The 21,638-nt window shown below is 41.8% G+C and overlaps 3 protein-coding genes across 6 annotated transcripts; 1 reads left to right on the forward strand and 2 right to left on the reverse strand.

Annotated features, from left to right (window-relative positions):
• Positions 1-170: 170 nt before the first annotated feature.
• RB195_014210 (uncharacterized protein) lies at positions 171-18,040 on the forward strand (the record flags this gene model as incomplete). Of its 3 annotated transcripts, XM_064204367.1 has the most annotated exons (13): positions 171-182; positions 250-348; positions 419-479; positions 1,669-1,745; positions 2,330-3,073; positions 4,193-4,251; positions 4,321-4,424; positions 7,367-7,375; positions 7,456-7,475; positions 7,571-7,630; positions 8,821-9,402; positions 11,704-11,819; positions 17,863-18,040. In XM_064204367.1, the coding sequence occupies 13 exons, from the start codon at positions 171-173 to the stop codon at positions 18,038-18,040; spliced, it is 2,121 nt and encodes a 706-aa protein (XP_064060246.1). The 3 variants fall into 3 exon arrangements, with proteins under 3 accessions (XP_064060246.1, XP_064060247.1, XP_064060248.1); XM_064204366.1 differs by lacking the exons at positions 171-182; positions 250-348; positions 419-479; ... (3 more) ...; positions 4,321-4,424; positions 7,367-7,375 and having other exon boundaries at positions 7,458-7,475; XM_064204365.1 differs by lacking the exons at positions 171-182; positions 419-479; positions 1,669-1,745; ... (4 more) ...; positions 11,704-11,819; positions 17,863-18,040 and having other exon boundaries at positions 328-348; positions 4,321-4,498.
• A 495-nt stretch (positions 18,041-18,535) lies between these two features.
• On the reverse strand, positions 18,536-19,843 carry RB195_014211 (uncharacterized protein; the record flags this gene model as incomplete). Its single annotated transcript, XM_064204368.1, has 1 exon — positions 18,536-19,843. The coding sequence occupies one exon, from the start codon at positions 19,841-19,843 to the stop codon at positions 18,536-18,538; it is 1,308 nt and encodes a 435-aa protein (XP_064060249.1).
• A 443-nt stretch (positions 19,844-20,286) lies between these two features.
• RB195_014212 (uncharacterized protein) lies at positions 20,287-21,283 on the reverse strand (the record flags this gene model as incomplete). 2 transcript variants are annotated; one of them, XM_064204370.1, is made up of 3 exons in its annotated part: positions 20,287-20,551; positions 20,652-21,133; positions 21,194-21,283. In XM_064204370.1, the coding sequence occupies 3 exons, from the start codon at positions 21,281-21,283 to the stop codon at positions 20,287-20,289; spliced, it is 837 nt and encodes a 278-aa protein (XP_064060250.1). The 2 variants fall into 2 exon arrangements, with proteins under 2 accessions (XP_064060250.1, XP_064060251.1); XM_064204369.1 differs by lacking the exon at positions 21,194-21,283 and having other exon boundaries at positions 20,453-21,082.
• Positions 21,284-21,638: the final 355 nt, after the last annotated feature.

Consider the following 21,638-nt stretch of genomic DNA (forward strand, 5'->3'; position numbering starts at 1 on the left):
GCTTGACTTTTGCCATCTAAGCTAAATTATGATTCCTCTTGGTCCACACTATAGCTAATAGCAGTGCATAACGAAAGGGTAGCTGTTTCCAACGATTTAGGTTCTCTTTAGACATTTCGTGCGTCAAACAGTATCGTGGAAGATATTACCTGTTACAACATGCTGGAATCATGCGCGTATCTGTAACAGAATAGGCTATGTTGCTCAAACTTCCCCAAAGTACTATGGCACTCGAATGCCGGTTTTCAGTATAAGGAGGGCCATCGAAACCAGGTTTGTTTGTTGTGTTTTGTTGGAATTCACACGATAGCGAGGAAGTCGGTGTTCATGCCTCAACGGGTACGTAAGGTAGGTACTATGTGTCAAACTGTCACTAATCAGCATCAATAACAGATTGACACACTAACTTTTAACTCAGGCGTTTTTTCCAACTGGAATTAGTAGATACGTGAGGATTGTTCAGAGTTTCAATAATAGCGGTAGGTCTTACTTCTCTACTAGCTTCTTAGAACTAAAAAAAAAACCAGGAATTTTTGGAGATTTGCGTCCATTAGCTAAGTAAGAGATTAATTCTGTACATCTTACCAACTGTGCGAACGATTCAGACTACAGTTCTCAAAAATTCCCTAGTGATGTTCGAGGTGATGCTTAGGATCAGTCTTTTGTGTCATAAAACCATTTTTGTAGAAACACAATATGCTTGTAGATGATAGAATGCGGCCAGCAGCAAGGGATAAAGCGTTTGGAGTTAATCAATCCATTTGTGCAGCGGCAACACGTTCGCTTCAGCTTATAATCGTTTAAAATTTATGAACGCTTGTCTAGCCTGTAAATTGACTTGAGGAAGCGGTTGCGACCATTGCGAAATGCAGAATGACGCTAACAATAGCTCTCCCCCGATCCCAACCGCTACGCTCCACCGCACCGTTACGAGTGCAGCCAACGTTACCTAATATTTCAAGGAGTCAACTTGTAGAGACTTTCTTCGAACTATGTATCTCTATCTATTTAGTTGTAACTTGCGCTTTTGCAAGGAACTACGCAACCATCTTGACATTTTAATGTACCAAAAAACCCATGACAATAGTTCTATATTATATCTCATTCCTTTCTCTTCCTTTCATTCCTATTTAAGATGTAGATGGATTGATTCTGTAGTTCATATTTTAACTTTGTACAGAAATACGATGTGCTATTATTGCTTCACAGCAGGGTTAAAACGACGTGAAGCACGATGTAGTTCCGTAAGCGCTTGAAGTGACACAACCGTTGGGATCGAAGGAGGACCCGTGCTAGCACTACTTGGATTCTTGATGATTCTACTGCACCCACTTGCGCAACTGCATCGCCCTACATGTAGTTTTCACTCTACCGTGCATAGCATACAGTCCAAATTCAAGCGCATTCTATTCTTCTACGACTATCCTGTTTGTAGACGGTGGTTCGGACACCGCAAATTTCTCTCTTCGTCCCGTTTGTGAGTAATATTTTATTCCAAGTTATGTTACAGTGCAGAATCAAAATCATTGTGCATTAGTGAAGCAAATACAAAACACTACTTTCTAAAGATCGCACACTAGGGCCATAATTGTTGTTCTCTGGTAGCGTAGAGATTCAGGCAGATTTATGGGCGCAATGGTGAGAATGAAATTAGTTTTTTCTGTTTAGAAGTGGGATACGTCCGGCTCCATGTGTTGCTCATCATTTTCTTAGCAGATTTCGCATTATCATCGGCTCTCTCGGAGGTAGATTTATCCTTCTCAATCGCTCTGTTTACAGCATGAAGAAATCGTCTAAAATGTTAACTTCACAAACTTTCTTTGCCAGGTTTGCATGTAAAATGGTGGAATTACGGTCGTGTTCAACAATCGAAATAGCATGTATCCTGCATTTACTACAACAGAATTTTGATGTTCAGACGAAAATGAAGTGACTCATGGCTTATGCTGCCTACTTGTATCCTTGTGCTTACTCTTTCACGCGCTTAGTAGACAAAATTTTAAAAGTTGGGATGAGAACGTAAAGCTCTATTTCGGATTACACAGAAATTGTGGGGTAAAAAAGTATCATACATATAGCAAAGGATCGGGAACGCAGAAGGAAATCTCCAAAATTGTTTTTATTTGTTGCAGCTATTATTGTCTATTCGATGCAGTTGTAACGGTCATGTTTTAACATACATTTCGCTTTCTCATTCTTTCTTTCTCTTTTAAGGCCTCTGCCCATAAGTTTTTGTTACAGAAGCTAAGAAAGCAATATATCTATAAAGTTCTCATTTTCTCCTTCGAAAAAAATCGGCCCTTAGTATTTTGATGTTCTGAAAATTTAGGATAGCGCATCATCAACGACTAAAAGAACTGTTGCCGAAGAAAACCATCTAGCGGGTGTCCTGAGTAAAGAAGGAATTGCTTCAGGAAATGATGGGGATTCATCAGCAGGAAAGAAGCCGCTAACGGATCCAATACCATTCAATCACTCAACTCTCGAAGGTATTTCATCACGGTTGACAAGATGGGTCACAATTCGTCCAATTAAACCTACGACTACATCAACTACGACTACAACTATGACTTCCAAACCTACGACAACTACAACATCAACCACGACTAGAACTACAACATCAACTACAACTAGAACTACAACATCAACTACGACTAGAACTACAACATCAACTACGACTAGAACTACAACTTTAGAACCTAGAAAAACTAGAACTACCACTAGAAGCACAACTACAACTTCTAAACCTACGACAACTAGAGCTACAGCTAAAACTACAACTAAAACCACGATTAGAGCTACAACTTCTAAACCTACAAAAGCTTCAACGAGCATTCGTACGCCCCAACGTACACGACGGCCAACGACAGAAGCGGAACCAGAGCCGGAACCAGAACCGGACCCAGACGATGGCCTACCTGTCCTACCTCCGTTACCTACGACGAGACCAAAAAAAGTAACATCGACAACGCGAAGAATAACGGACGGTGATCCTGGTCCTAGTGAGGAAAAAGAGACATCCACTACTGAAGCTACAAGTGTTTGGCAAGGAGGAAGTACTAGAAGTGAAGGGGTAATTTCTGAGATTTTGGTCTGAAAAATGTGCTTAGAATACGACTGCTTGAAGAGGTTTTACCAAGTTCTTCCCCGTTGCGTAGTATGCTCAGAAGCTGAACTTTCAATTTTCATATTGATTCATGAGAGGAGTTATTATCAAATGTAGCGTGACACGAATCTGACGTGGTTAGGGAATCCGCATGGAAAGCTAAAGATGGAGTTGTAGATTGCCGTATACAGGGCGGTTCCGCTCATCATTCCTTGATCTTCTTAAACAGCGTCGTGGAAGACGCCGTTTTTTTACGATTTCAGTTGCAACATACCACCCTCGCGAGTGGGCGATCGAAGACTATTGAGGTCTCTTCAGCAGTCTTATCATGTAGAACCGACGAAGAGGCTGCTGAAGGGAGCAGAAAGTGTACATAGAGAATCCCCTAACATACCTCGTGGAGAATAGGGGAATTTTCACGCTTTTTTTCAAAGACAATTAGAATGAAATGAGCGGAACCAATCCCGGATTTCACAATTTACATCCTTATTTATTCTCGCTGGTTCCCTCATCATGTCAGATTCGCGATATACTGGCTTTAAGTTGGACAAGGAAAGGGAGGAAAAGCACGGAATAAGAAAATAAACAAGTGTCAAAGCACCAAATAAAATTGATGGTGATAGTCAAGTGGTCGTATTTATAGCTGAACATTCCATGGATGCAATTGAGAATGTCCGCTGACCTTCACATCCTGAGTCTTGCTTTTTAAATTACCAAATGTGTAAATGAATACAAAAGATCTGTTTGTCATGGCGACCATAGTGCAGTATCCTTTCGACTAGAAAGGTAAGACCACCTTAGAAACCTTAAAAGACCTTAAAAGAACCAAACAAATTTCCCCACGTCTGTAGATTTGTGTTGAAGTTCGATTCACTTGCGTAGCTCAAAGGAATTGGTTAACGCTTCATACTAGTCCTTTTGAGTTTCCGTGAAAGGTGATTTCATGACAATCGGCAGATTGAAAAGGAAATCGTAGATGTGAATTCTGGCATAAACATATTCTTCCTTATGCGACATTAGCTGCCATTACATATGACTCTTTTCACCTCAACTATATATGCATACTGTAAAACACTATAATTACAGCTCATCATCGGACCTTCTGACATTCGTGGAAAACAGCCGCGCAAATACAAGCACATGAAGTGAGAACGTACAAAGCTTGCAGCTTCGAGTTTCTTCGATTTGTTTGGCACATTGTGCGAATTTTTCAGTAATGGAGCAGTGGTTTTGCTAGTATGTGGAATAATTCTTTCGCTACTTTTGGGGATTCTAGTGGTCTTAATAACTATGATGATGGCCGCTGACAAGAAAGAAGGTACTAAGTCGACGAAGTCGACAAAGAGCTCCAAAAACGTTCCACAGTTGCCACAAAGTCCTGCTGCACATTGAATTTGAATTTGAATCGAACGAAGCATGTAATAAACGATTAAATAAAAGGCTTATATTAAACGGTCCCCGGTTTGGTACCTGGATTTCTCTCAAAATAAAGTGTAAGGAAAGCGTAGATTTGCCTGTTAATTTTTCCGTTATTTGCTCTTCATTCCACGATGACGACTAAAGTAAATGTTGTCAGTATTCGAGAATTCAAACTTTCGTAACTTACGTACTCGATTAGCAAAACATGAAGAGTAAATATCTGATTTCCCAAGAAAACAACCTTTTATTCGACTGATTGGATAAACATTCATTCTAGCGCCATCATGATGACATATAATAACGAGCTTAGTCCTTGTGCGTGTGTGTGTGTGTTTGTCTGTGTGTCACGAAATTCGAAAAAGGGTTGCGACGGGTCCCGCGATGTCGCATTGGCGCGCCGGCGACAGATACCTATGGCAGGGGGCGCGACGGGTCCACCGGCGCCAGATACCTATAGAAGGGGGTGCGACCGGTCCACCGGCGCGAGATACGTATAGAAGGGGGTGCGACGGGTCCATCGGCGCCAGATACCTACAGAAGGGGGTCCACCGGCGCCAGATTCCTATAGAAGTCGTTGCGACGGGCCCACCGGCGCCAGATTGGTGCGCTGGCGCCAGATACCTGTAGGAGAGGGTGCGACGGGTCCAGCGGCGTTGGTGGACCCGGTCATTGGAGCGCAATAAATTAGTGTGCATGACGCAAAAGGTAAATGGTTGCAGCCGTTTCATAGCCGTAACCACTTGGCGCTCTGCTCGTCACCTTTATGACTACTCCCGTGTGCCTATTTCCTTCTTCTTTCGCCTCAAGTTTGTAGCATGCCGTTTTCAGAAAGTGGAAGCACGCATGCAAACGGTTGCTTAAATAGTAGCAAGATGTTTATGTGATCTGACGTGGAACGTTATCAGTAGGATAATGTCTTTCACGTCATTTAATGTTAAAACATCAACTATTGGAGAAATCAGGATGAATACCCATACTTCGAGTAATGCTTTCAAATAGTATCTTTATTATTCTGTCATCGAAGGAGTGTTTGCAGCTAATGGTCGTATATTCTCCATATGTAAAATTGACGCGTTTAGAAGGAAAACTCCGTAATCTTTCGCCTTAATTTATAGTATAAAGAAGAGAAGGAGAGCGTTGTTAAAAAAAGCACAAATCTAATTTTATAGAAAACACCACTACTATTAACTTTCATTGCTCAGTGAAGGAAAATGAAGCTAAAATCACCGAAAGTCTGAAGTCCGGCTTTAGCCGGACATTCAGACTGGTTTTTGTATAAGGGGTTGCCCAAAACATGTTTTTACACTGCCGGAGTTTTGATGTTTCGGCCTTTTTTCACAGATGACTCGAAAAATAGCTATTTCGAGAGAATGCCGAGATGCGTCCAAATTAAACCAATCTAATCCAATCTAATTTGGCCCAGTTTTGTTGACTACGTAGCCTATTGACGTTGTAAAATACCGTTTGCATTTGCGAGTTAAACAATCCCACAATCAACATCAAAGGTTTTGCTTTAATTTTGAATTGATTTCCAAGGGAGTGAAAGAACACATCAGACAACCTAACACATACCACATCCGGCAGCAAAAGGGGAGTAAAATAAGTTAAATAAGGGCGGTGGCATCTGCTGGTATCAAAACGATTACCTGCCCAGCCACAAAACTTGCCCAAAAGTGTAATACATGATTTGTCCAAAATTGTTTCATGCTTATGCTTGCTGCGTCTGTAAGACCAGAATAATAGGCTTACAATTTACGAGCGTTGTGATATTGAAGCTTATCTTAGACGGCGGAAACTACAGCTGGGCTACCTATCGTCGTCTAAGGAAAATAAAAGGGATCAGCGGTTGCTAACAATTCCACTTTTTTCCTCTTCTACAGTACTAAGAGGTGGAACATCGTAATAGTAGGCCCACAAACTCATTTTTCCGCTCACGAGGCCCTTTCACAATTTATGGTTAGCTTTCCAGCTCCCTTAAATAGCAAAGCTGCCTAAAAAGTAAGCTGTTGTTTAATTGGTCGACCCACCTTTATCACTGTAGTGGTGATGTTCACATCATTTAGTACAGCAATATTTGAAGGAGGAAGAGCATTTTTTAAAGGAGCGGAACGAATGGTGGTCGAGTTTGATGAAACGTGTAATGAGATCAGTCTCCAGCGGAACCTGAACAAAAAGATGTTCAGAAGGAACGGATTGGTTTCTGACATTTTTCTCATGATCAATGGAAAGAAAATATCCGAGTGCTTTAGCGTTGCATATCTAGGAGGGGAAATTAAAATGATGAACGACCTGATTTCCGAGGAAACGAGCAGCTCAGGAAGCATATAAGAGCATGAGGATGTAGTGAAGAGGACTAAAAACATCCGGCTCCGTGCTTACCTATTTGTCACCACCGTTCTTTCTGCTTTCAGTTACAATTCAGAAACGTGTCGAGCGGGAGAAAAATGCAGTAAGCGTCAGAGAACGCTCATCTGAAACGGTGATGCTGTGAGTATCCCCTCGTCGCGCAAGTGAAAGGGAGAATTTGAGGTTCAGTCCTACGTCAACGGTCGAAGAGGCTGCCCATATGCCAATAAAAGTAAAATTAGATGGATCGACGTGATGTGCTTCAACAATCGCTGGAGCACAGCAGCGGGTGACTGTGTACCACTTGATACCAGAGACACTGAAGGGAGACCGCTGACGCGATTGTCAGACTTTTTATTATGAAGTTTCTTTAGGATGATATCTAAATCACCTGCGAAATGAAAAGCCACTGGTTTCCTTGACCTTTGATTGCAATTGGGTAAAATGAAATTATCATTGGGACGCTCGAGCAAATCGACAACAACGGGAGCTCAGATGATAGAGGTGATGACAGACTGTAGAAAGAAATGTATTGTTTTGTTGACATGAATCTGGTCAGCGATAGAGACATCCTTTATTTATAGGGATGCTGTGGCTATGGAAGGTCTGCATCTTTATGCCTTTATAATGTCCCTTCTCTTTGGTGATCATGACGGTGGTGATGGTGTAACTTGCTTATGATGTATTCCTTGTTTTCAGACCCATAGCTGTGAATGGCTGTTAATGTTTGCTTGTTTTTGTGCTCAAAATTTGGCAAAAGTAAGCAATTTTTATATATCCAGAACTGCTTGCTTGATAATTTCATCACAGCACGTTCGCCATAGAATTTGAGTCAGCAGCCATCAAACATTCTACTCCAACTCACTAATAATGATAAAAATTTGATGAAGGCTCGCTCACTTGCAATAAATTTGACTAAAACTAAAGAGACTCAAAGAAAGATTCTCTGTGGCCTGCCAGAAGAAGATAGACAGGATGTTTCTTGAGCGAATTGACTCAAAGATGCTGTTAACATTAATTTCATAACCATGAAGTAAAGAAATGTAAAAAAGAGAGCACGTTTTTAAAGGTAGCGTGCCACTAAATTGACGATGTTGGGATTTCTTCACAAATAGAGGTAGGGACCCAATTCGAGAGTGAGTGCGTGGTTACGCTCAATTCACGTCAGTAATCCAAAAGTAATCCAAATGTTAAGGGCAGCACACGAATCTGATGTACTTGCTTCCGCCCATCTCTCTCCAGTCGTTTTAAAAAAAAACTACGTTTAAAACCTTGTTTCTTATAACTACTTGCAGTTCACGAGTTTACTAGGGTTGCAACGCGCCACCTTTACGAATGCGCCGCATCCAAGTGCGACTAGTCGAAGACTAGTGAGGTCTCCTCACCAGCCTATTCGAGTAAAAGCAATGACTAGGGTCCTGAGTGGACCGGAACATGTACATAGAGGAACGCTTAACGTACCTCGTAGGAAATAAATCGACTTCCACGCCGTTTTTTTATGACTATTGGGGAGCGGAACCAGCCCGGATACCACAATCTTCAGCTTCATTTCTAGCTTTCTTTCTTTTTTCCTTCACCACGTCAGATTCGTGGTACGCTGCCTTTAACTGTGTGATTGAGTTCACACTCACGAAATTACTGCATCACTGTCTATTCGTAAAGACTCATTTGTGATTAAGCTGATTCAGCAATCAACGCATCCATTTTTGTGGTAGGCTCCTTTGAAATAAATACATCGATCTCTATCTTTTTTCCATCGGTCGTGTACACGACGGCAATCATAAAACTCGCCGACGTTCTAACTGTGTAGAAAACCTCTGACTCGTTCTGACGAAGATAAAAGCATAATAAAAACTGATTACAATGATGAAAGAAACTCGTTGGCTTAGTTTTTTAATGTTTAAAAAGTGACAATATTGAGTTGAAACTGATCAGCAGTCTACTTTCAGGCAAATTCTACAAATGTGACTTTACTAATTAGCAATGAAACCAGCCATCATTTTACAACTCGACTCTTAACACTCTCAAAACAACAGCGAACGACTCTAGAAACAACAACAAAAGCACATATCTCAGATAATGTGACAACGACCAAGAACCGAGAAGAACTCACAAAGAACGTAACTTCACAGACTACGACGACTTCACGTTCATCATCAACATTGGAGTCTTCTCAGACAATTTCCACACCAATAACAGAACAGGCATTTTCTTCATCACCTCGACTAACCTCCTCTGAAGAAAATTCAGAACTCCCTTCAACGGGAACGGATTCGAAACTCTTATCACAGGGAACATCATCGAAGACCCCTTCAAAAAGAACGTCAGCACGAACGGAAGCGTCAAGCACGCCTAGTTTAAAATCTCAACATTCTTCCTCCACTAGTGCTCTACCGCCTCTGGAAAAATCAACGACTTCTACAAAACGAGTATTAACGGCATCCACTCAACAACCTCAATCCACCGTTCTCAGAACAACTCAACCTCCAAGATCAAAAATTACCACGGAAGGACCAATCAGTCCCACTAAAGTGAGATGTTGTCAAATTTACAATGAACTTTCCTCTTTTCTTAATGCTTCGCTTGGTACAAGTAATTGCCAACCACAATTCACAAAAGCTACGTTCAAAACCTTTTTAATTGTTGAACGTTGTGCTCAATTGACTTTCACTTCTGAAATCTAAAAACGATACACAAACTTCTTGTTTTATATATATAGATGTAGATAGTTGAACAAAAATGACTTTTTTTCGCTAATCTACTTTGACCACTACTCACGTTTGGGATTTATTAACTTTCGGAACTTATAAATCACTCAAAAACAGAGCAAACACAGCAGTTAGGATAAACAGTGTTTTTCTGGTTTTCACAGACATATTCTGCTTACCCTTCCTGAATGGGAGAAAGGTCTAGAAGGAATATGTTGAAAACTGCTGCTACCAGAACAATGCATTATACAAGTGCAGTTGTTGGATTACTAGGATCCAACATTTGAGGTCACTAATTGCTATTCTTCTACAGCTCAGTTGGGGGAAACATTGGTGACCGTGGTAAGGTCATTTCTTAATGTGTTCGTGATGCGGGGCTGCAAAATTCCGTTATTGTCAATGGGGGAACGTCGGCAGAGCACGTCAACAACAAGAACACTCGTTCTTTTTTGATTCTGAAAAACATTTTATATTATCGAGTTTGATAAGCTGTAAACGAGGTTGTTAAATAAATCTATTGGCTAACGTTTCGGCTATATCGCCTTTTTCAGATCCTGAAAAGAGCGATATTCAATCTACAATTCAAACGACCAACCTCTCCACAACTAAACTGATAAACTCCACGCCTACTTTCAAACACAAATTTAGCGACTGCTCTGAATGCGCAAATGACAAAACAATCGTCAATGTACCGAGAGTAGAACAACGGACGTAGTTCCAGAACAGGTGCTTCAATTTTGGCCATAAATGAAATAGCTAAGGTGGGAGCCAATCTCTGCCCCATAGCTAAATCTCTAAGCTGTGCAAAGTAATTCCCGGATCATCTAAAGATATTGCATAAATATTGCAGTCGAGGCACGCCTTGAGAAGAACCATCAATTTGGAGATTGACAATCCGTGTAAAGTGACGGTTCTTATGTTTTCTTTCAGCAGTTCGAACATAGCCTGTATCGTAGAGTCATTAGATACGTACAGGGCCTTGACGTCAAAAGACTCCATGACACAGTCTCTTGTCATGTTTGCTGCGCGTAGGTGGTCTAGGAACATACGGGTATTTGTCAAAAGGGCAGGTATATGGCTCAATACTTGCGCAAATATTGTGTTCAGGAACCACCCTATCCTATCCGTAGGACCTCCTACACTACTAATAATAGGTCTTACTTTGAATGTAGCAGGGTCAGTGGAAGCCAGATCGCTGCTGGACTGGAGTTTGTGCGTCTTGATAAGGAGATAGAGCACTGGACAGGTCGGCAGGTCAATCTTAAGGCGAGCAATTAAAGAAGGAGGAAACTCAGCGGATTTTGCTACCCTAACCCATTGCTCATTTAAAAAACGAGATTTCTTCATGAACCCACTAACGGAGGATAAACGATATAGTGAGGTATCTTGCAAGCGTCTTTCTGTTATTGCAATGTCCAGCTGGTGTGGAATGACCACAAACTCCCCACCTTTATCATTTGTGGATAACCTTATTTGTTTAGAACTAATCAACTCTCCAACTTCCTTAATACCTTGCTTTTGTCCAAGAGAAATGTTAGACTTAGTTCCGTTCTCACGAAATCGAGCTACCGTTTTATATACATCGTTTGCAAAGAGCCGGAATTTCGCATCTACAGCTGGGTTAGCGTTTTGTTGTTTGAAGAACACACACGGCAAACACTCTTTCCTTCAATCCTAAACACTATGCTCCACTGCAACACCTCGTCTGCAATCGCTTACGCAACTACACCGTGTTTCGTTAAAAGGTCACGCTCATGGTAGTGAACCACACCTCTATCGCTATCTATTAAAAGAGAGGGATTTTGTGATGTACTGCTACTAACAAAAACAAATGTTGAACAGAGATGAGATACCATGATTCCAGCAGTTCTTCTTCTTACTTGTAAGCGTGCATGACGAGAAACTTGAAAACAATGATCAACTCCAAATGACAAAATGAGTCCTCCGTTATTTTTCACTGGCAGCTTCTTCCTTCTCAGAAGAAAGATGTGGAGATTTAACCGGATCTAAAATCTATAAAAATCTATAAAAATCTATAAAGATCTATAAAAATCGTTCATCGCGAATCAGTCTAGGTAAAAGAGATGAAATTATGAGAACAACTGTGAATGGTGATCATTTCAGAGCTACACGAAACAGAATGACAATCAAACTACCAGAAAACCAGATCAGAATATTGTAACAGATTACAACGCGAAAAACAAGATGGGAAAAGATTCAATGGATGCGGGTCGCTACAAGTATTATTTTTATTACTTACTAACCTTATCATTTATAAAAAGCAAAGCTTACGTTCCCAAGAAAGGTTAGAGAATATTTGGTTCAATTTTCCTCAAATGAACTGCCCTCAACTTTATCCTGTCTCAGATTCGATCTATTTGGTTATTTGTAGTATTTGTAAAAGGTGTAGTGACATGCGAACACAACAGAGGAAAACCTCAGCGTGAGTGGGTGGTGTATCGAGGAGAGTTGTGTAATTAAAGGTTGCATGGAGGGAAGCGCCTAAATTTGTATGATGATTTTGCGTTGTTGAAATCTTATTTGTCACAGTCTTGTCAGTAAGCTTCACCGCCTACAAATATTCCTTTTTGTAAATATATCTAGTCTCTAACAGGGGACTCGGTGCAGTACACTTTCGCTATCAATACAGAAAGATTTTGTCCATATTTGAGTATGTTTTGGCATTTCCGTCTGTCTTCTCTAGTTTTTATAGAACTTGATCGAGAGAAATAGTAAATTTTTTCTCCTATTTTTCAGTTTCTATAAATAGTCTTAGAGGGACAATCATTACGACCGAAACACGGATAATTGCTAAAATATTGGATTCGGAACCTTTGGGAAATCAATGTCTATCGCTCTGATTGGCGTTAAAGAAAGGTGGTATCTTTACTTGTAGAAGACTCTCTCCAAATCCAGTTTGTTAATTTCATCTCTGATTTGAAAGCTGATTTGCTGTTGGCAAAAATTTAATGCCCTGAAACTTTGTCGCAACTTCGTTTGTTACTTGAAACAGCAATGGTTGTGATGATAAGAAACTTGTGAACCAATCTTGCTGTCACTAACCATCAAACAACTATTGGGAACTTTAACTTAAACATAGATACAATCAACTCAAAACCGTTCAACCCATTTTTATCGTTCTTCCTTAACTTCTTCATGTTTAGCCATCCACATCGACAGAATTTTTGACATTATTCTTCTTACGCGTCTAATGTTAAGTTTCTTCTACCGTCGAGCTCATCTGACCACGTTGTTATTTATTTTGAAGCGATTTACCCTTTACTTCAATTGAAATCATTATCCTCTCAGAAGCAATATCTTTTTGAAGAGTTAGACTACCTTTTACGCAATTCACTCCACAAAAAAGAGGTGCTCTGAAATCGGTACAGTCATATGAAAAAATATTTCTCTGCTCGAGAACGGCGACTGACCAGTGAGAAAATGCCAAAGTTTTTGAGAAAGCTCACATTCTTACACTATCACATCATACTACTGTATTTTCGTCGGATTGTAGTGTGGTCATTCCAGAAATTGCGAGAGTGAGTCTTCTTTCAAATTGTTGCATATTCCATATTTGCAAAGCCTACAATTACCTTAAACGTCTTAATCCATCAGTTTCTGAGACGCTTGATGGAATTCCGTCTATTGTGCGCAAAGAGTGTAGAGTTAATCTAGAGACTCTCGGAGACAAAGAGTTAATCTGCTCCTTTAGCTCACATCTTTAACACATGACAATAATTAGTGGCAGAGGAGTGGAAGAAAGCCATAATGGCAGTCATTCCGGAATCTTCTAGAATGAATTAAGGGCAGCGTATCACGACGCAGTGCGGGGGCGGTGAGTTGGAGAAGTAGGTTGCGGAACTGAGCATTCCCACCGTCTTTCTCTAATTGTCGTAAACCGTTTTATTTCCTACCATGTACGTTAGAATGCGCATCCACGTACACGTTCCGATCCACTCAGCGGCCTATTTATTTGTCTCACTTGAGTACAGGCTAATGAGAAGGCAGCATTAATCCTTGACCGCTCCAAATGGGGTTTCCCGAGGGCGGCGCGTTGCAACCGAAGTCGTCGCAAAACACGATGTCGTACACACATTTGTTTGTCACACGTGTGTGTGTGTGTGTGTGTGTGTATGTATGTATGTATGTATGTATGTATGTATGTATGTATGTATGTATGTATGTATGTATGTATGTATGTATGTATGTATGTATGTATGTATGTATGTATGTATGTATGTATGTATGTATGTATGTATGTATGTATGTATGTATGTATGTATGTATGTATGTATGTATGTATGTATGTATGTATGTATGTATGTATGTATGTATGTATGTATGTATGTATGTATGTATGTATGTATGTATGTATGTATGTATGTATGTATGTATGTATGTATGTATGTATGTATGTATGTATGTATGTATGTATGTATGTATGTATGTATGTATGTATGTATGTATGTATGTATGTATGTATGTATGTATGTATGTATGTATGTATGTATGTATGTATGTATGTATGTATGTATGTATGTATGTATGTATGTATGTATGTATGTATGTATGTATGTATGTATGTATGTATGTATGTATGTATGTATGTATGTATGTATGTATGTATGTATGTATGTATGTATGTATGTATGTATGTATGTATGTATGTATGTATGTATGTATGTATGTATGTATGTATGTATGTATGTATGTATGTATGTATGTATGTATGTATGTATGTATGTATGTATGTATGTATGTATGTATGTATGTATGTATGTATGTATGTATGTATGTATGTATGTATGTATGTATGTATGTATGTATGTATGTATGTATGTATGTATGTATGTATGTATGTATGTATGTATGTATGTATGTATGTATGTATGTATGTATGTATGTATGTATGTATGTATGTATGTATGTATGTATGTATGTATGTATGTATGTATGTATGTATGTATGTATGTATGTATGTATGTATGTATGTATGTATGTATGTATGTATGTATGTATGTATGTATGTATGTATGTATGTATGTATGTATGTATGTATGTATGTGTGTGTGTGTGTGTCACGAAATTTGAAAAGGGAGATGCGATGAGTCCACCGGCCTCGGGTTTATTGCGCCGGCACCAGTTACCTATAGAAGGGGTTGCGGCGGGTCCACTGGCGTCGGATTTGCGCGCCCTGATGTGGAACGCTATCTTTATCAGTACGATGATGTCGTTCACTTCATTTTATGTAAAACATCATTATGTGATAACTGTTGGGGGAACTAAGAGGGAAACCTATAATTTGAGTAATGATTCCAAGTCGTGTCTCTGTTACATTGGTATCGAAGGAGTGCTTAAAGGTGAAGTTTGAATGTTCCCCAAATGTAGAACTGGCGCGTTTAGAAGGAAACCTGGAATCTTTCGTCTTTATTCATAATAAAAAAAAATAGGAAAAAAACGTCGTTAGATCAACACAAATCTAACTTCTGAGAATACTACACTACTAATAATTTTCTTTGATCAGTTAAGGGGAGCGAAGTGAACACCGCAGAAAGTCTGAGGTCTGGCTTTAGCCGGACGCTCAGAATGGTATATATATCATGATATATAATAACGAGCTTAGTCCGTGTGTGTGTGAGTGTTTGTCTGTGTGTCACGAAATTCGAAAAAGGGGGTGCGACGGGTCCACCCGGGGCCAGACAGCTAGAAAATGGGGTGCGACGGGTCCCACGGCGTCGGATTGGTGCGCCAGCGCACCATAGATATAACGTGGGTGAGATGGGTCCCGCGGAATCGAAATGGTGCGCAATAACTTCGCGTGCATGTCGCAAAAGATAAATGGTTAAAGCCGTTACATAGCCGTGGCCATTGCGCGCGTTGCTTTTCACCTTCATGACTCCTCCGCGTATCTATTTCTATTTCTGCAAGCTGAAAACCACTCGAAGAATCAGTCAGTAGATGTTGGAGCTTCAGAAATGAAAACATGTTGTTCAATGATAACAAGGTTGAACTTCTTGGGCCAAGACAGCAGCTTGTTCGTAATTCTTCTCTCCACGACTTTCGTAGTTGTTGGGAGTAGGCTAATTGTGCGATACTTGTTAAAGGTATATCATATATATATATATATATATATATATATATATATATATATACCACCAAAAGTCTGAATGTCCGGCCAAATCCGGACTTCAGACTTTTGCAGTGGTGTTTTCTGTAAATTAGATGTGTTTTTTTAACCACGCTTTCCTTCTCTTCTTTATATTATAAATTAAGGCGAAAGGTTACGGAGTTTTCCTTCCAAACGCGTCAATTCTACATTTGGAGAATATTCGATCATCAGCTACAAACACTCCTTCGATGCCAGAATAATACAAATACAATTTGAAAGCATTACTCGAAGTATGGGTGTTCCTCCTGTTTTCCCCCAATAGTTATCACAGAATGATATTTTAACATAAAATAACGTGAAAGACATCATCATATTGATAAAGATAACGTTCCACGTCACATCATGTAAACTGTTGGGCACTATTTAAGCAGCCGTTCGTGTTGGTGTTTCCACTTTCTGAAGAAGGCATGCTACCAAGTTGAGGCAAACGTGGAAGGAAATAGATACATCAAGGATCCATAGAGGTGTAATGCAGTACCTGCAGTGGCCATGGATATGAAACGATTGCAAAATCTAATTCACCTTTTGCGACATCCATCGGAAGTTATTGCGCACAGACACAGGCCGGTGGATCTGTTGTACTCCCTTCTATAGCTATCTGGCGCCGGCGCATAGACCCGACGCCGTTGGACCCCCCTTTTCGAATTTCGTGACTGACTCACACACTTCGGCTTCTTCCTAGCGTTTGTCCGGCATTGTTGCAGGGTCCGCCTTTCTGCTTCTTGTCTTCCATTTGGTTCTATCCATTGCATCAGCTCTATGCAAACGTGCATCTATCATATCCAGCTTCCTGCGTGGCCTCAAGCTTGAAACGTCGGGCTTCAGAGCAGTTTTGGCAACGGAATTTTCCTCCCGCCACAAAACGTGACCAAACCATCTCAGTCGCGCCTCCTTCATCTTCTCAGTTATCGAGACGACACCGAAGATGGAGCGAACGGTGTCGTTGGATACTTTGTCCTTTAGCGTTGCACCTATCGTCCACCTCAACATTCGCATCTCCATATCGTGCAACACTCTTTCCAAGGCTTTCGTTGTCGACCAGCACTCGCATCCGTAAATGGCATCAGGACGCACACAACGGTCCAGTAGATCTTCGACTTCAGTCGAACAAGGACTTTTTTGTCGGACAGTACGCCTGTTGCCATTTTCCATTTCATCTATGCCGCATTAACACGTGCTCGACCTTCTTGATCGATGTCGCCTGTGCAAGTCACTTGGGCGACTCCAACGTACCTGGAACAGTCCACCTTGTTTAACTCGGTGCCATCGACACGAATTGAACCATTCTCTATCCATGTACTCAGCTTTTGACACATAGAGGCGCAATCCAAGTTGACGCAGCCGATCCTTCTAAGACTGTACTTGTTTCTGAAGATCTCCGACGCGAGCATGACATTGTCGGCAAAGAGTAGGGTTCACGGTTCCTGTTTCTGGATTCCCTTTGTTATCGTGTCCATGCACAGTTTGAACAGCGGGGGTGAGAGTGACCAACCATGATGAACCCGTTCTTGTACAAGGAATGGCCTGCTTGTTCCAGCAGCACACCGTACAACGGTGGTAGGGTTCGCATAAAGCAGCTTCGTCCAACGCACATATTCTTCTGGTACTGCGACCTCATAGACATCCATAACAGCTCACGTGGGACAAGGTTGAAAGCTTTCTCGAGATCAAGAAAAGCAAGATGCACACTGCGGTTCTTCTCTCGATGTTTCTCCAGGAGGATTCGGACAACATGGATAGCATCTGAGCTTCCAGGACCCGCTCAAAAACCTTCTATGTAAATAAGTAAGTAAATAGATAAATAAACAAATTAATCTCTTGAAAATTTGATCCTCGAAGGCAATCTAGCAGCGCCACTTTACAAAAGAAAGCAAAAAACTTTAAGTTGGAGCAATTTTTGATATCAGACAATAATACGGCTAGCTTGTGTATTTGAACGCAGCGACCTACTAATACCATCGTTAACTTTGGACGGGGCACTAATTTTTGAAAAACGTCACTAAGATATTCGGATCAGACAGAAGCTGGGACTTTCTAATAAAATGAAAAGAATGGGTTCGCATGGTGTCGAACGTCTTCATATTTTCATTTATTCTCATAATTTATAATTTCAGTAATGCTGCAGTCTTTGTAGTAGTCTGTTGCGGCCTGACAACGATTTCATTGGCTATACTGGCTGTACTTCTTCTTCTTGTACTAAAGAAGGTGAAGGAGAAGGATGTCACATCTACAGCGAAGACACCAAGAGGTTTAACACAGCAGAAGTCTAGCAGTAACAAAAAACGAAAATAGCTCTATGAAGTGTTACTTCTGATGTTAAGAATGAATGCAATCTTTATAGATTTTCACAAAATATCTATTCCCTTTCTTGCAAAAACTATATATTTTTAACCGAAATAAAAGGTGCATTGTATTTTTCTGAACCCAAAACATTCGAGATTTTCGGAATATTTGCTTTCGATAAAATGTGGTTATTATCAGCAAGATTCATTAAAATTCGATCTCTAGCGGCTTCCTATATGCTGATTTCTTAGGACAACTAGAAGAAATTGAGCGTGATCGTTCTTGCTCTTTGCAACCTACACCAAAAAGTTGTATTATTTCGTAGAAAGGTCCCAACATCGTCAATTTCGTGGTATTCCGCATTGAAGCGATGGACAAGAGGATGATATAACAATTATGATATACCACTGAACAGAAGAAGCAAACCACTAACCTTCTAAAAAATAAGGTAGAAAAACATTTAAATCTAAACGTACCTGTATGACAAACTAATCATCACCTTGATCACCTTGACTCCCGCTGATCTTCGAACTGGTCGAGCGGGCGCCAGTAATTCTTCCATTTGTCCCGATCGCATGCCAGAGTTGCCCAGCGGTTCCTCCTTTCGCGTGGGACACGAAGAGCATCATATTTTTCTTTCAAGGACTTCGTGAAGAAGTCAGACCATCGGGTCGGCGGTCTTCCTGTAGTGCGCTTAATGTCGCGGGCAACCCAGTCGCTCACGGCTCTGGTCCAACGGTTGTCATTAAAGCGCATCACGTGTCCGGCCCACCTTATTTTACTTTCCTTGGCAAATGCGGCGGCGTCTCTAATCTTCGATCGCTGACGTAGGAGAGAACTTCGAATCCCGCTCCTCACTTGCGTGAAACGGGGTACTCCTAGCATCACTCTCTCAATTGCGCGTTCAATGACGCTCACCGCGTTTTCTTCCTGCTTACGAAATGCCCAGGTTTCCGAAGCATAGGTCAAAGCAGGAAGTACGGTGGTGTTGAAGAGGTGAGCACGGATCCGGGTGTTCCTGGTCTTCTTCACTACATCCTCGATGCTCTTGTACACTCCCCAAGCCGCTCTTCTCCTGCCCAGCTTGTGGGTCAGGTCGTTCATCATGTTTAGTTCCCGACCCAGACAAACGTAGCTGGTGCATTCGGATATGTTTGTTCCGTTGAGCGTGAATGGAGCATCCGAGATCCATCCGTTCCGCATGAACATCGTCTTTTGTAGATTCAGCTGAAGACCGATGCATCCACATGTTTCGTCGAATTCGGCCAGCATTCGTTCCGCTTGGCTGATGCTAGGTGTTATCAGTACGATGTCATCAGCAAAGCGCAAATGGTGTAGCCGCCGATCATCAACCTTCACTCCCATGTCGTCCCATTCCAACTTTCGCATTGCGTTCTCGAGGGTGGTTGTGAACATTTTGGGTGAAATTGTGTCATCCTGTCGGACCCCCCTCTTCACGTCAATGATGACGTTTTTGTAGAATGACGAAATTCCGGTCGTGAAGTTATTGTACAACTCTCGAAGTACCTTTATGTACTGAGTAGGGACGCCTTGGTTTTCCAAGGCTTCCACGACCGCTTCCGTCTCAACTGACTCGAAGGCCTTCTTCAAGTCTATGAAGGTGAGACAGAGCGGCATCTTGTACTCTCGTGTTACCTCGATGAGTTTTGAAACAGTGTGAATGTGGTCAATCGTGCTGAATCCTTTTCGAAACCCTGCTCGCTGGCATGGCTGTCCTTCATCCAAGACTTTTTCAATCCTATTAAGGAGCTTGTAGATGACCGACAATAAGCAGACTGGATCCCATGTCATGTAGATCTCTCTTTTTTACAACGACACGGTCTTGTTGGTCTTCCACTGTTTAGGAACCTTGCATTTGGACAGATAACGTGTAAAGAGCCTCGCCAGGGTGTTGATGAGTACTGGCGGAAGGTTCTTCAAGTGTTCTGGTCTTATTCTGTCGTGTTTCTTACCGACGTGATAGCATGTCCTAATTCGGACGGGAGAACCTCTGGAATGACATGTCCATCTTCCCTCAGATGGTGAGGAGGCAAGTGGACATAGCTGTTGAAGAGATCAGAGTAGAAGTCGTAGATGGTTTTCTCCATCCCCCTTCTCGCTTGTTTCCTTTGGGTTCCGGAGAGCAGTCATCCTCGACTTGCGACTGGCGAAGTCTCGACGGGCATAGCGGATGTCTTTCCCCGCCTCTGCAGCTTCAGCCAGTACTTCTGCTCTTCTCTCCTTCAGGTTTTCCTTTATCTGCAAAGCCTTGCGAGCTCGGACGTGAGTTCTTGGTTCCCTGCAGCTCGTGCTGCTCCACGCTGGCGTATCAGCTCAAGAGTTTCAAGAGCCAGGCGCCTCTTGGTGGTTTTAAAACTCTCAGCCTTCTTCGCGCAGTCGTGAACGTGTTCAACAAGCCGGTCATATTCCTCGTTGATGTTGTCCATTGCGGAATCTTCCCAAAAGCCGGCTAGCGTAGCGAAGAGATCCCAGTTGATGGTAGTCCTGGGGTTTCTCTCTCTGAACTTGGCGGCTTTCTCTTCTCTCCTTGTGAACGAAAATCTTCCTCGGAGGAGGCGATGGTCCGATCCCGTATAGGACTTTGGTACAACAGCAGAACCTTTTATTGACGATGATGTGGCCTATTTCATTACGGTACCCTCCACCGGGTGACTCCCACGTCCTGCGTAGAGAAGAGGGCTCCTGGAATTGCGAGTTCCCATGGATGGTCTTAGTCGTCATGATGAACTCAGAGAGCCTCTCCCCCTGGTCGTTCCATTGTAGGCCGTGGTTCCCGATGTGAAGTTCCTCCGGCGTTCTTCGTGGGCCAACTTTGGCGTTGAAATCGCCAATTATGTCCTTGTAGAAGGCATGATCTTCTCGGTAGAACTTCTCCAGATCCATATAGAAAGCTTCGACTTCTTGATCGTAACTTGATGTTGGAGCGTAAGCGACGAAGATAGTCAAAGCTGGTGTTGGACCACATCTTCTCATCCGCAGACGTCCGATTCGGGTCGTAAGTTGTTCGAAAGAGTCGATGTTCTTTGCCATACTCGTGTACCAGGACGCCAACTCCACCAACACCTCTACTGTCGCGTGTTCCTAAGAACAGTTCTTTTCGTTGAGAGGGTGACGTCATCTCGTCTCGGTCAGTCCGGTGACGTCGTACTTGATCTTCTTGGCTTGCATCATCAGATCTTCGATTGCCGCTTCCGATGCAAGCGTACGTGCGTTGTGAGTACAGATCTTCATCCTAGTCCTTTTCCGTTTCGGTAGCCTATATGACTCCTGGCACTACCGTACTGGACTTTCCTCCGGAATCAGGAGACTTTTCTATTACTGTGACATGCAAAAAAATTTTAAAATCATGGACAGGTTGCAAGCCTCTAGTCCCATGAGTTTCTGGGAGAACTTCCGTTCTCCCGGAGTGGACATGTGGAGCTCATTTGTTGGAGGCGACTCCAAACCGCCTCCCTTGCACCTCCCAGTCACTTGATTACAGGCTTTTGGCCGGACCGACGTGCGGGATACTAGTATGTCATGAGTCAGTCCTGGCTCAGCAGAAACAGGGAGTCCATCCCCTGAATCTACATGCGTCTCTGGGCAA

Source organism: Necator americanus, chromosome V, assembly GCF_031761385.1.
Source record: "Necator americanus strain Aroian chromosome V, whole genome shotgun sequence".
NCBI lineage: Eukaryota > Metazoa > Nematoda > Chromadorea > Rhabditida > Ancylostomatidae > Necator > Necator americanus.